The sequence below is a fragment of the Rhamphochromis sp. 'chilingali' genome (genome assembly GCF_963969265.1).
Source record: "Rhamphochromis sp. 'chilingali' genome assembly, chromosome: 1".
Classification (NCBI taxonomy): Eukaryota; Metazoa; Chordata; class Actinopteri; order Cichliformes; family Cichlidae; genus Rhamphochromis; species Rhamphochromis sp. 'chilingali'.
Genome location: NC_137929.1, coordinates 63,756,608 through 63,769,632, shown reverse-complemented (window position 1 = coordinate 63,769,632; position 13,025 = coordinate 63,756,608). Strand labels below are relative to the sequence as shown.

The 13,025-nt window shown below is 42.1% G+C and overlaps 1 protein-coding gene across 3 annotated transcripts; it reads right to left on the bottom strand.

The window, feature by feature from the left end:
* Nucleotides 1–1,818: 1,818 nt before the first annotated feature.
* Nucleotides 1,819–6,771, bottom strand: LOC308410911 (uncharacterized protein). 3 transcript variants are annotated; one of them, XM_080904589.1, is made up of 7 exons: nucleotides 6,462–6,771; nucleotides 5,572–5,743; nucleotides 4,659–4,800; nucleotides 4,402–4,517; nucleotides 3,909–4,135; nucleotides 3,584–3,690; nucleotides 1,819–3,275 (listed from the first exon to the last, which is right to left on the bottom strand). In XM_080904589.1, exons 2-7 carry the CDS (start codon nucleotides 5,678–5,680, stop codon nucleotides 2,006–2,008), a joined length of 1,971 nt encoding a protein of 656 aa, XP_080760715.1. In that variant the 5' UTR covers nucleotides 5,681–5,743; nucleotides 6,462–6,771; the 3' UTR covers nucleotides 1,819–2,005. The 3 variants fall into 3 exon arrangements, with proteins under 3 accessions (XP_080760715.1, XP_080760713.1, XP_080760714.1); XM_080904587.1 differs by having other exon boundaries at nucleotides 5,572–5,652; XM_080904588.1 differs by having other exon boundaries at nucleotides 1,819–3,272; nucleotides 5,572–5,652.
* Between the last annotated feature and the right edge of the window lie 6,254 nt (nucleotides 6,772–13,025).

Genomic DNA, 13,025 nt, shown 5'->3' with positions numbered 1-13,025 from the left:
CAGCTGCCAAGATGCCACATGCCACCAGTTTGGCCATATTTCAGAGCTGCAACATCACTGGATTGCCCAAAAGCACAAGGTGTGCAATACTCAGAGACATGGCCAAGGTAAGAAAGGCTGAAAGACGACCACCACCGAACAAGACACACAAGCTGAAACGTCAAGACTGGGCCAAGAAATATCTCAAGACTGGTTTTTCTAAGGTTTTATGGACTGATGAAATGAGAGTGAGTCTTGATGGGCCAGATGGATGGGCCCGTGGCTGGATTGGTAAAGGGCAGAGAGCTCCAGTCCGACTCAGACGCCAGCAAGGTGGAGGTGGAGTACTGGTTTGGGCTGGTATCATCAAAGATGAGCTTGTGGGGCCTTTTCGGGTTGAGGATGGAGTCAAGCTCAACTCCCAGTCCTACTGCCAGTTTCTGGAAGACACCTTCTTCAAGCAGTGGTACAGGAAGAAGTCTGCATCCTTCAAGAAAAACATGATTTTCATGCAGGACAATGCTCCATCACACGCGTCCAAGTACTCCACAGCGTGGCTGGCAAGAAAGGGTATAAAAGAAGAAAAACTAATGACATGGCCTCCTTGTTCACCTGATCTGAACCCCATTGAGAACCTGTGGTCCATCATCAAATGTGAGATTTACAAGGAGGGAAAACAGTACACCTCTCTGAACAGTGTCTGGGAGGCTGTGGTTGCTGCTGCACGCAATGTTGATGGTGAACAGATCAAAACACTGACAGAATCCATGGATGGCAGGCTTTTGAGTGTCCTTGCAAAGAAAGGTGGCTATATTGGTCGCTGATTTGTTTTTGTTTTGTTTTTGAATGTCAGAAATGTATATTTGTGAATGTGGAGATGTTATATTGGTTTCACTGGTAAAAATAAATAATTGAAATGGGTATATATTTGTTTTTGTTAAGTTGCCTAATAATTATGCACAGTAATAGTCACCTGCACCCACAGATATCCCCCTAAAATAGCTAAAACTAAAAACAAACTAAAAACTACTTCCAAAAACATTCAGCTTTGATATTAATGAGTTTTTTGGGTTCATTGAGAACATGGTTGTTGTTCAATAATAAAATTATTCCTCAAAAATACAACTTGCCTAATAATTCTGCACTCCCTATAGTTTAGTGGTAAGGAACAGCTACAGTCAAACTGTAGCTCACAAACATAAATGATTTTGAGACTCGTTGTGGTGGAAAGCACCTCCACTTCCTGCCCTAGTAGATACAAGCACCGCAGCAGGTAATGCTGTTAGGGCTGCTATGATGAAAGACGCTGTATGAATACAGAGGAGTTCTGGGTGGCAGCAGATGTTTGGCTTTTTTTAAAGCTTTTTACTGGTTTTTGTTATTCTGACTGCCCACTTTTACAATTATATGCTGATCTAAAGTGTACATTTGAGCCCTGAAATTGATGGGGGGTTATGGTCCAAGAGCACCCGTGAATTTTGAAAAACCTTGAATTTTGGATGTGGTAAAACAAAATGATTTTATAGTTTAAACCCTGAATATATAAATCTGGGGATGCAGGACTTTAAGAACAAAATGAAAAACACTCGAGATAGCTACATGTATGATGTGGGAACGCTGGACTGCATCTGCTGGAGATGCAATTAAGAGAGATGAACAACGCTCTCGGATTGGCTACTTTCAAAACCCCGCCTCCGAGTACACTGGCATTTCAACACTCAAAGGTGCGTTTTCCTTTAAAACAACTGCGGAGTCCTTCAGTAACTTAGGTCTTGATGCCCAAACAAATAACAATTTAGTAGAACTGTTGATCACCAGACTACATGTTTGCTGTAAGTGACATGATGATCTAAGAACCACGTGTTTTAGCACAAAAAGTTATAAAAAGAAGAAAAAAAAATCCACAACACTTTTTCCAGTTTAAAAAAATGAAATATAAAGTTCACAGATTAAAAAACAAAAAAACAAACTGTATCTGTAAGTATATTATGATAAAAAAAAAAAAAGTTGTTGTTTTCAGTGTCGTTTAGGTTGTGGATGGACTGGGGACAGAGTTTTCCTCCACCTGGTGGCTCTTCATGTGCGTTTTCAGACAGTGGCTCTGGGTGAAGGCTTTTTCGCAGATGGTGCACTGGTACGGTCTCTCTCCGTTGTGGGTCCTCATGTGGACCCTCAGGTGTTCCTGGCGAGAGCACGCCTTCCCACAGATCGCGCACACAAACCGTTTGATGCCCAAGTGGCTCCTGATGTGGTTGGTCAGGTAAGTCTTGCGTTTGAAGAAACGGCCGCACTCAGAACAGCCGTACGGTGCCTCACCAGTGTGCACTCGCATGTGACCCTTGAGTTCGCCGTTGGACACGAAGCCTTTGCTGCACACGCCGCAGACGTGCGGCCTCTCGCTGCTGTGCGTCTTCATGTGAGTCATCAGGCTGCAGTTTGACAGGAAGGATTTGCAGCAGACATGGCAGAGAAAAGGTCGCTCCCTGGCCATGTGGATCTTCTCGTGGGACTTCAGGATGCCGGAAAGTTTGAAACGCTTCCCGCAGATTTGGCAGCCATACGGCCGCTCTCCAGAGTGAGTGAACTTGTGGCGGGTCAAAGATCGAAGGTCACAGACAGACTTTCCACAGATATTGCAGACGTATCTGTCTTTGCTGGTGTGTGTCTTGCTGTGAGCTTGGAGCTGCGCCTTCAAACCAAAGGATTTTGGGCAAATGTCACATTTGTGTGGTTTCTCTTCCACATGGACCCAATGGTGAACATTCAGACCAGACATGTAAGCAAAGGTTTTGCTGCAAATCTTACATTTGAATGGCCTGTCTCCTGTGTGCAGAGAAATGTGGCTGTTAAGACCAACGATGGAGAAGAAAGATTTCCCACAATATGAGCAGTCGTGAGTTTTCTGGTGAATTCTGATATGTCTCTTTAACTCATCCACAGATTCAAACTGCTCTCCACAAACTCCACAACCACCCTGTGGCTCCTCCAGGTGACTCCAGGTGTGTTTGATCAAGCTGCCCAGGTTCAAGTACCACACTCCACACACTTTACAGGCTATTTTACTCTTCTCTATCTCCTTCATGTCACTTTTGCGCACTTGTTTCTTCATCTTTTTTGTCACCTGGAGCTCAGAAACAGGTTTAAAGCATTTGTCTACAGCCAAGGCTTTGTGTTCATCTTTGCTGTCCACTTCCCTCTCACAGGCCTCTTCATCTGTTGGCAGGTCTTGCTTTTGTGATGTTGTGCTGCTGGCCAGCATGTCCACACTGGGACTGTCTGTATGCTGATCAGAGCTGCTGTGGAACAAAACGGTTAAAGTTAAGTTTTTAAGTACTGAGCGTCTGTAAATAAAAGCCATAGGTTTCGTCTACTTGCAATAACTAAAAACAACAAACTTATCCATTAGAGAACTTGAACCACAGAATTTTGGGTTTGGTATTCGTTAGATCAGAATTTGTTCCCTCAGTAATTTTTTAAATTTCATGTTTTTCATTGAATTATCACAATCCAGCGTCTAGATTTACATCAACATTCTAGGGTCTTGTTTTTGACATCGTTGGTCAATCAAGAGCACACAAATCCTTATACCCGTTTTTATTTTTACCTTGACTGGAGTTCAGCTTCATTGTTTTTTGTTATGTCAGCATCGCTGGATGGACAGTCATCGTTTGTTGGTGAAGCGGGAAACTCTTTCTCCCCCTCCTCACTAGTCTGTAAGAGTTCATTTCCAAATTATTATCAGCACTTATGTTAACTGAGAGTAAAATAGCTAAAATTTCTTTAACATTTTTGTAAAATCTTAAAGTGTACATTTAAATCACATCATGATTGTTACATTTTAAATCTGTTATTGTGGTATAAAGAAGCAAAATTATCAAAATCCTACCAATGTCAGAGGCAAAAGCAGCACAAACAGGTACAGCGTCTACCTTCAGGCGGATGTAGAGGGCAGAGTTTCCAGTAAACATGTGGATCTCCTCTGGAGTCACAATCTTCACTTTCAGGGGCTGGAGCCTCCGGCTTCTGTCAGTTGCGAACAAGTCAAAAGGTTCATCATCTGCCAGCTGAGGAAAGGTGGACTTCAACAGGTCCAGGAAGTCAGCTTCCTGTAGACCAAGAGGGCACTTCAGGTCGTGTGCTGGGAACTTCTTGAATACTGGAACAGAAGAAATTCATCTTAAGATCAATAGTCCTTAGGCAGTCAGTAAAACCAAACCTTGCCCTAGTATTCATTAGTTCAAGTGATTAGTTGGCCAGTCTTTGACTATTTCTGATGATAAATAATGTAATTAAATATTTTTGTAAGCATTGGAAAATGCTTTGAATTAGGAACAAAGAAAAAATGGTATTAATAGCACGGCTAACACTGTACCACATAACAGACAAATACAAAACCTTAATGACTAACATTTCATTTCATACCCGTCTTAGAGAGCACATTGGTGTGAGAGTCCTCCAGGATGCGGACTCTGAGATCTATATGGTTCTTTATGTCACTGATGCGAGGTCTGCCGGGCTTCTTCCTGATAGTCGGAACTCTGGCGAAAATGCAGGAACTAAGTCAGTGTCATAAAAGACTATAAAGCAAATGCAAATAAACTTGGGGACCATCCACATATTGTTGGCCATATCACAAACCTCTACAGTTTGTTGTTCCTTAAAGTGGTGTTTTTTCTAACCTTGACGGCATTTTATAATCTGGGTCCTTTAGATCTTCTCGTTTTTGTCGGGAACTTGTTGGTTGCACCAACTCCTGCTCCTCTTCATCGTCATCAATGTCGTCGTACCAAAGCAGGGCCAGGCTCTCAGTGTCCTTCACACCTGGATACATCAGAATTCACTTTTTGTTATGGTTTTTAATTTGAATCATATGAACGACAAAGACACAATACATGTGGTTTAGTCAGTTTGCTTTAGTAATAATTTGATTAATTGAACTCGCCTGGCGCACAGTATATAAGCACTGCACTCACTTTCATGCCCTCTTTTCACTCCCACACAAGCGGCAGCTTAGGTGAGTTTGATTTGTAGTTCTCAGTTTAAATCTTTATTTAAGTTAATGACTTAAAGTCATTAACTTAAATGACTTGTTTTCTCTTTCAGAGCTTAGCAGTCCATGCGTGTCTTCCTTTAAGTTACTACTGATTACACTAAAGTAAACCGACATATACGGCAACTAATTGATAGCAGTTTTCTTTGCATTCTGACCAGATGAGGCCATGGTGATAAAAAATAAAAACTTTGAACCTCCTTATTAACACACAGTAGGAGGCAAATTGTTTCTAAACAGTCAGGCTGACTTTTGACCGACTGCTGGTGACAAATTGGTGATGTTTGCAAATAACTCGAGGCCAATTTACAAACATGGACAGACTGCCAACATGTTGCAATTAATCTTAATCAGTCTGTGCCAATAAGCGGAACTCATCTGGTTGCCAACTGGTTGTATTCTGGATATATACCTATATATGGGGTTACCCATGTTATGGGGTGCCTGTGTCATTTTGCAATATTCTTTATAAAAGCCTTGAACTACCCCCCCCCCCCAAAAAAAAAAGAAAAACAATTAATGGTAAGACTGTTCAGACGTACCTGTCTGTTGCTTGGGCTGTTGCTCCTCTCTGTCCTCAGGCACGACTTCCACCTCATGCCTCTCCACATCAGGCTGTAGGACTTTGTGTTTTTTGGTCAAAAAGAACATTTGATCAATATATCAGCTTTGTGTGACTGTGGTGTTTGACTGCAGCTCCGAAGACCCTCCTTCCTGTTGATCATTGTTTTTATTATGTAAACCAATAAGAAAACATTAACTCTAGATTCCAAAAAGACAAAACAAAACAAAGAATGACAATCTGGGATAAGAATTAGACCAGATTCTTATGCTCTCAAGGATAACTACATTACGCCCAGTGGCATATCTTGTGAGAAGAAGGGCGTGGTTACGGGTTATATGGCCTGTTGCTACATGCTTTTAAGAGTCTGTACAACAGCCATGAGAGCGTGGATAATAAAAAGCAGTAAATCAGATTGCACGCTCAAGAAGAGTTTAGTTGGGTGGTCTCAGATGTTTTCTGTTGGCGACCTCCATCTCACTGGAACAGCCTGAAGCAGCAGAAATTCTAATTAGTCCCTCAAAGTCTGAGGTCATGGCACTAAAAAATGTATGGAATAACCACTCCAGGCTGAAGGTTCTACCTCAAGTAGAGGCTTCATACACCTCAAGGTCTAGTTCAGGGAAAAAAAACAAAAACAAAAAAAATGAATCATCAGCTCTTCTCTACATTTAAACTGAGAGAGATTTATGCCGAATTGCAAATAACGCTAATATTATTTTCCCTGCATTCACATTTTATTGTAATTACACATCTGTATGTTTAACAGCTTGTAAACGTAAAATCAGCGATTTTTAAACGAAGTTCGGCAAATTCTAAATTTACAAATCAGCTTTTTGTGGCTGCGAGCAGCTTTATTTGTCCACTCACCTCTTTTCTCCAGAGAGACGTTAGGCTGCAGAAGCTCCAGCAGTCTCCTCTGACGGCCGATCTCTCGCCTGAAGCCCGCAGCCTCCTCCTCGTAGTCGGCTACAGTCCTCTCCACCACCGCTAAGATCTCGCGGGCGGCTGTGCTCATTTTCTCGGTGACGATTCCTCTCAGTATGTCGCTCTTAGACATGTTACCGACGCTGTCGACCGGCTCGGGGCCGCCGCTGCTGCCGCTCTTCATCCAGTAAAACATGTTTGTTTGTTTTCTCAGCTGTGTTTTGATGAAGACACACTACAGCGCAGGGTGCGTTTCCGGCGGATTGTGGTGCAGCTACAAATTGTGTCCGGAAAAGAAAATCAGGCGTTATTTAGTTCCCCTGCTGGTCTGACTTTTATCAGTAAGACTGATGTCTGCTGTACATTTAAGATGCTGGTGAAAATCATGGCATTATAGTAAAGTAAGTGAAAAGCATTTTTAATGTAGCACCTTTGAGGACAAACATCATAACAAAAATGGTTAAATGTTAGAACAAAAAGTTACCCAAAAGCAAGCTTAAAAAGATTATATTTTTAGCTGCTTTTAAAACAAATCACCAAATTCATAGATCTCAAGCTTCAAAAGCTCTGTCTCCTCTTTTAGCCCTCAGCATTGGATGATGCACAGTCTGCAGTGACCTCGGAGACCTTTACATTAGGGACTTCTGTCCAATAGCACAGCACCGACAGAAGCACAGCATGTTATACAGTGGGGCAAAAAAGTATTTAGTCAGCCACCGATTGTGCAAGTTCCCCCACTTAAAATGATGACAGAGGTCAGTAATTTGCACCAGAGATACACTTCAACTGTGAGAGACAGAATGTGAAAAAAAAAATCCATGAATTCACATGGTAGGATTTGTAAAGAATTTATTCGTAAATCAGGGTGGAAAATAAGTATTTGGTCACCTCAAACAAGGAAAATCTCTGGCTCTCACAGACCTGTAACGTCTTCTGTAAGAAGCTTTTCTGTCCCCCACTCGTTACCTGTATGAATGGCACCTGTTTGAACTCATCATCTGTATAAAAGACACCTGTCCACAGCCTCAAACAGTCAGACTCCAAACTCCGCCATGGCCAAGACCAAAGAGCTTTCGAAGGACACCAGGAAAAGTATTGTAGACCTGCACCAGACTGGGAAGAGTGAATCTACAATAGGCAAGCAGCTTGGTGTGAAAAAATCAACTGTGGGAGCAATCATCAGAAAATGGAAGACATACAAGACCACTGATAATCTCCCACGATCTGGGGCTCCACGCAAGATCTCATCCCGTGGGGTCAAAATGATCATGAGAACGGTGAGCAAAGATCCCAGAACCACACGGGGGGACCTGGTGAATGACCTGCAGAGAGCTGGGACCAAAGTAACAAAGGTCACCATCAGTAACACACTACAACGGCAGGGAATCAAATCCCGCAGTGCCAGACGTGTTCCGCTGCTGAAGCCAGTGCATGTCCAGGCCCGTCTGAAGTTTGCCAGAGAGCACATGGATGATACAGCAGAGGATTGGGAGAATGTCATGTGGTCAGATGAAACCAAAGTAGAACTTTTTGGTATAAACTCAACTCGTCGTGTTTGGAGGAAGAAGAATACTGAGTTGCATCCCAAGAACACCATACCTACTGTGAAGCATGGGGGTGGAAACATCATGCTATGGGGCTGTTTTTCTGCCAAGGGGACAGGACGACTGATCCGTGTTAAGGACAGAATGAATGGGGCCATGTATCGTGAGATTTTGAGCCAAAACCTCCTTCCATCAGTGAGAACTTTGAAGATGAAACGAGGCTGGGTCTTCCAACATGACAATGATCCAAAACACACCGCCCGGGCAACAAAGGAGTGGCTCCGTAAGAAGCATTTGAAAGCCCTGGAGTGGCCTAGCCAGTCTCCAGACCTCAACCCCATAGAAAATCTGTGGCGGGAGTTGAAAGTCCGTGTTGCTCGGCGACAGCCCCAAAACATCACTGCTCTCGAGAAGATCTGCATGGAGGAATGGGCCAAAATACCAGCTACTGTGTGTGCAAACCTGGTAAAGACCTATAGTAAACGTTTGACCTCTGTTATTGCCAACAAAGGTTATGTTACAAAGTATTGAGTTGTATTTTTGTTATTGACCAAATACTTATTTGCCACCCTGATTTACGAATAAATTCTTTACAAATCCTACCATGTGGATTCATGGATTTTTTTTTCACATTCTGTCTCTCACAGTTGAAGTGTACCTCTGGTGCAAATTACTGACCTCTGTCATCATTTTAGGTGGGGGAACTTGCACAATCAGTGGCTGACTAAATACTTTTTTGCCCCACTGTACATACATTGTAACCACAGCGGCCCTGGGGCGCACTGACAGAGGCGGGGCAAAATGAAAACAAACTACAAACTGCTGAGCTGTTGAACAGCTGATCCAGCCTTTAGTCTGAGCTGCAGTCAGTCACACAAACGGGTTGAACAGGGTGTGTTCTGTGCAGCACCTGCATGTAAAACAGAAGCAAAGCTGTTCCTGTGAAATGAAAGTGAAAGCCTCTCTGAGCGTCTCCCTGTAGAAAATGGAGGCTGAGCTCAGTCAGATCACTCAGCCTGCAGACAAATGGAGGCGTGTTTGAGACGTGCAGATAAACAGTCAGCTTTGTGTCGGCCTCTGAGGGCTCAGGGCCGTCCTGATTTCATGTTATCAAGTGCATGACGGCTCTCTGCACACACTTTGAGTCCTTATGCACATTTTCACGAGTCCTCATCTCTGTGGACCTGAAGGGATTACCCACAGTTCATAGTGCTGTGATGGTGAAAGCATTAAGAACAAGGATGGAAAATAAATAAATAAATAACCAAACTGAAGGTTCAGAGGAATGTAGCTCATCACAAATGCTTCATGATGAAGTTTTCACAATGATGAATAATTTGATTATTTTACAGTTTCTTCCTGTAAAGTTAGAGCCTGAAAACAGACAAAATCAAACAGTAAATGTCAGATCACACGACGAGGTCTGAGGCACCACGACAGTTAACATCACAGCAGAGGTGACAAAGTGCTTTCTGTGGCCTGTTTATCTTCAGTTCTTTGAATTTAATTAGACATTAATTTCATTAATTAGAATTAATTTCAGTACATTAAACATTAGCAGAAGGATGGAGAGCGTGCTATATGTATTTCTTGCACTTGCACAAACACAAACAGCAGCTCTTCTTGTTTTTGCCACTCAATCTAGAAGAGAATTTAGATCAAGAAATTTCCACGATCATTATGATTTGATTTTATAGGAAATGCAGTTTGACGTGTTTCCAATACTGAGGATGAGGATACACTATAAAAAATTTAAAGCTACTGTTAGTTTTCCTGTCTTGTAAAAAGTAAAGTTTTTGTTCATGCACAGAAAATGAATATTTTTCAGATTTCAATGGACTTTCTGTCATTTTTGTTTTGTTTTGTTGGGGTTAAAACGATGCCACCTTAAAATGAAACTGAAAAATAAATATTGACATTAAGACAAGAAAAAAGTTTTCACACTTACATCTTTTTTTTCTTTTTTGCTTACAGTTTTTTTTTTCAGTTTCAGTTTGCTGGCACTGTTTTGGCGTCTGGGGGCACGATTGTTAATAACAAACACACAAATATTACATCTTTTGAATCTGTGATGACATGTGACAATATGATGAAGTTCACATGATGTAGCTTCTCTGCCAACAACACAAATGAAAGAATAAATAATTTAAACCAAAGTAAGAGTTTATTGTTCAAATACAGAGACACTCTCACACTGACCTTTGTTGTTTGTTCTCTGTCCTTCATACAAACATTTGGGGCTTACAGACTCTGTGAACACTGAGTTTTAAGGCTTTTCTAATGCTGTGTGAGCAGCAGGAAAATACAATCAGAGCATAAACACACATACATACAAGGTCAAAGACGAGTAGCTACACTTTTTAAACGCAATAACTGATCACTGATGTGAAGTCAGCGAGTACCGAGGTGAACTTTTCTTGGCATGGCAGGATGCTGTAAAAGGACCAAACTTCAGCCAGGAGAACAACTGAGATAATCCATCCACAATACGAGGTTAGTCATTCGTCATTCATATACTGCTGCATGGGCTGGGCTGTAGTTACATCCTAAGGTTTTAAAAACTGAGCTTAAATAAATGATTAGCGGTAATAAAAGCCGAGGGAGGTCAACAGTGATCACTGACTGTTTTAGGAGCTTTTTGAGATCAAATAGAAGAAAATACAAAACATTAAACATGTTAACAACACAAAAGCCATATGAAACGCAGACTACTTTAGACCCGGAAGTAGGATTCGTCGCGTCATCACTGAACAACCGGATAGCGTTATCTAAGGTTAGAGGGTTACCTAGGCAACCAGGGATGTGCATAACCATCTGTCAGCTACAAATTGATGCATGAACGATGGGATGAGTTCATACTTGGATGTAATTTTAGTGAAACAGCTGATCGAGGATTAGTGTTGTTGAGGTTTTGTGGTCCACAGCTCACACTCACATAATGAGGTCATATTTGATCTTATAAACAAAAACACTGATCCCAGGTCTGTAACACTGTTCATGGATACTGAGGGTAAACAACACACACAGCTCACAAAGATAAAGAGAAAACTGAAACCAGATCTTGATGATTGAAAGATTCAGGTGTGAAAAACTTCATAAATATGTCATCTGAGCTCAAAATGATGTAACTACAGTCAGTGGAAACAAAACCATCAAAGTGAAAAATGTTCAAGTGTTGATTTCATTTGTTTGAAGAGTTAAAAGTAGGCGTGCACAACAAAATGTCTCAGTGAGCTGTGTCACACTCAAAGTCAGAGCTTTCTGTGTCAGAAAGAGGCTAAATCACCATGGTAACTGATGGTGAAAGATCACCTGGTCAGGAGCATTTCATGTTCAGAGTTTTGTTTTTAAATCAGCTGTTAGAGCCACGTTTTCACTGTGATGTCGATTCTCTGCTGGAGGAAATGTTTCATATGTGCAGCTTGTTAAACTGTAACTTGCTGAAGCCACTGAGTGAAGCTAAACTGCACATCACACTGTTCCAATGTACCTGTATTCATGTAGTGGAGACATTAGTGAAGTTATCAATGAGTAACGTCTCTGATTGGACTGGGTGGCGCTCACAGGGACCATTTTGTGTAGAAGAAAAGTCACATGATACATGAAACGCTCCTTTTCATCTGAGCGTGCTCAGAGCCTGAAGCAGAGAAAGGTGATAATCACCACGGTGATACCTGCTGTCTCTGACTGCAGTTTCAGGTTTAGTTGAGCCAGCTAACACAAAGAAAGCCTGACTGTGTTGAAGTTGATTTGTAGTCACAGCCCTCTGGATGTTCCAGTTACTATGAAATGTAAAGACTGTTTTTAAAGATGAAACTCGTCCACTGAGATGAGCTGTCAGCAAAAACAGAAGCAGCCATTAAAGATAAAACTGAAATAAACCTACAGTGCTGTGGGCCTGCTGTCTGTGCTCAGTTCATCTGTTTCTGCAGGAGTTTAAACACTGACAACACCCAGAACTCTGAACAGCAGCAGCAGACTCAAAGCTGGAAAAACCTCTGAGACATTTTAAACCTGCTGCACTTAAACAGGAGGCTGGTTTGTTTCCACTCTCTGTTGTTGTTTATGTTTTCTGTAGATCAAAAAACCAACAACAGCAACAAGAAGCAGAGCAGGAACTGACAGACCAACAATCAGTCCAACAGATCCATCCTCCTTCTCTTTGTCTTCATCCTTCTCTTGTCCTCCTGTCAGACCTGCAGGTGAGAAACAGGTGTGAGGTGTCAGGTAGGTGATGAGTGAAGAACAGAACAGAATCCATTTGCTCTTCAAACTGCTGTCAGACATTATCTACTGCACTCTGATCACATCACTCAGACCAGCTGCTTTCTACAAAGTCTCATCAGCAACATCTTTAGAAACAAACATCAACAACCAGGAAGCAGCTTCACCTCTGATCACACACACACTCAACTCTACTCACTCACCTGGAGGAACAAAAACTGTCAGGTTGGTGCTGATGATTAGAGTCATAGGTCCTCTCACTCGCTGGACAACACGACACTCGTATGTTCCAGCATCATTAATCGTCACATCCTTCAGAATCAAAGACACGTCTCCATCCTTCATCTGTCTGTCCTGCAGATCCACCCGGTTCTTAAAAGATGGATGCTGGTTGGCTGGAACAAAGTGACCGTCCCGGAACACAAACACATATTCATCTCTCAGGTCAGCTCTGCTCCACTCTAAAATAATGATGTTGTTGTTTGCAGCTCGACATGTCAGAGTGACGTCCTGTCCAGACTCAGCTGTGATGGTTTTCTGGTCTGAAAGAGGAAACAGCACAGAGCAGAGAGGTTAAAGGTCAAAGTACAACTGTTCTTCTACAGCAGCCAATCAGAAACACACAATAAAAGACAGTCTTCTGTTATTAGATGATGATCTTTGATTGTGTTTCTTCTTGTGTCCCTTCAAGCGTCACCACAGCGAGTCTTCTCCTCCTCCTCACCTGATCCCGAGCATC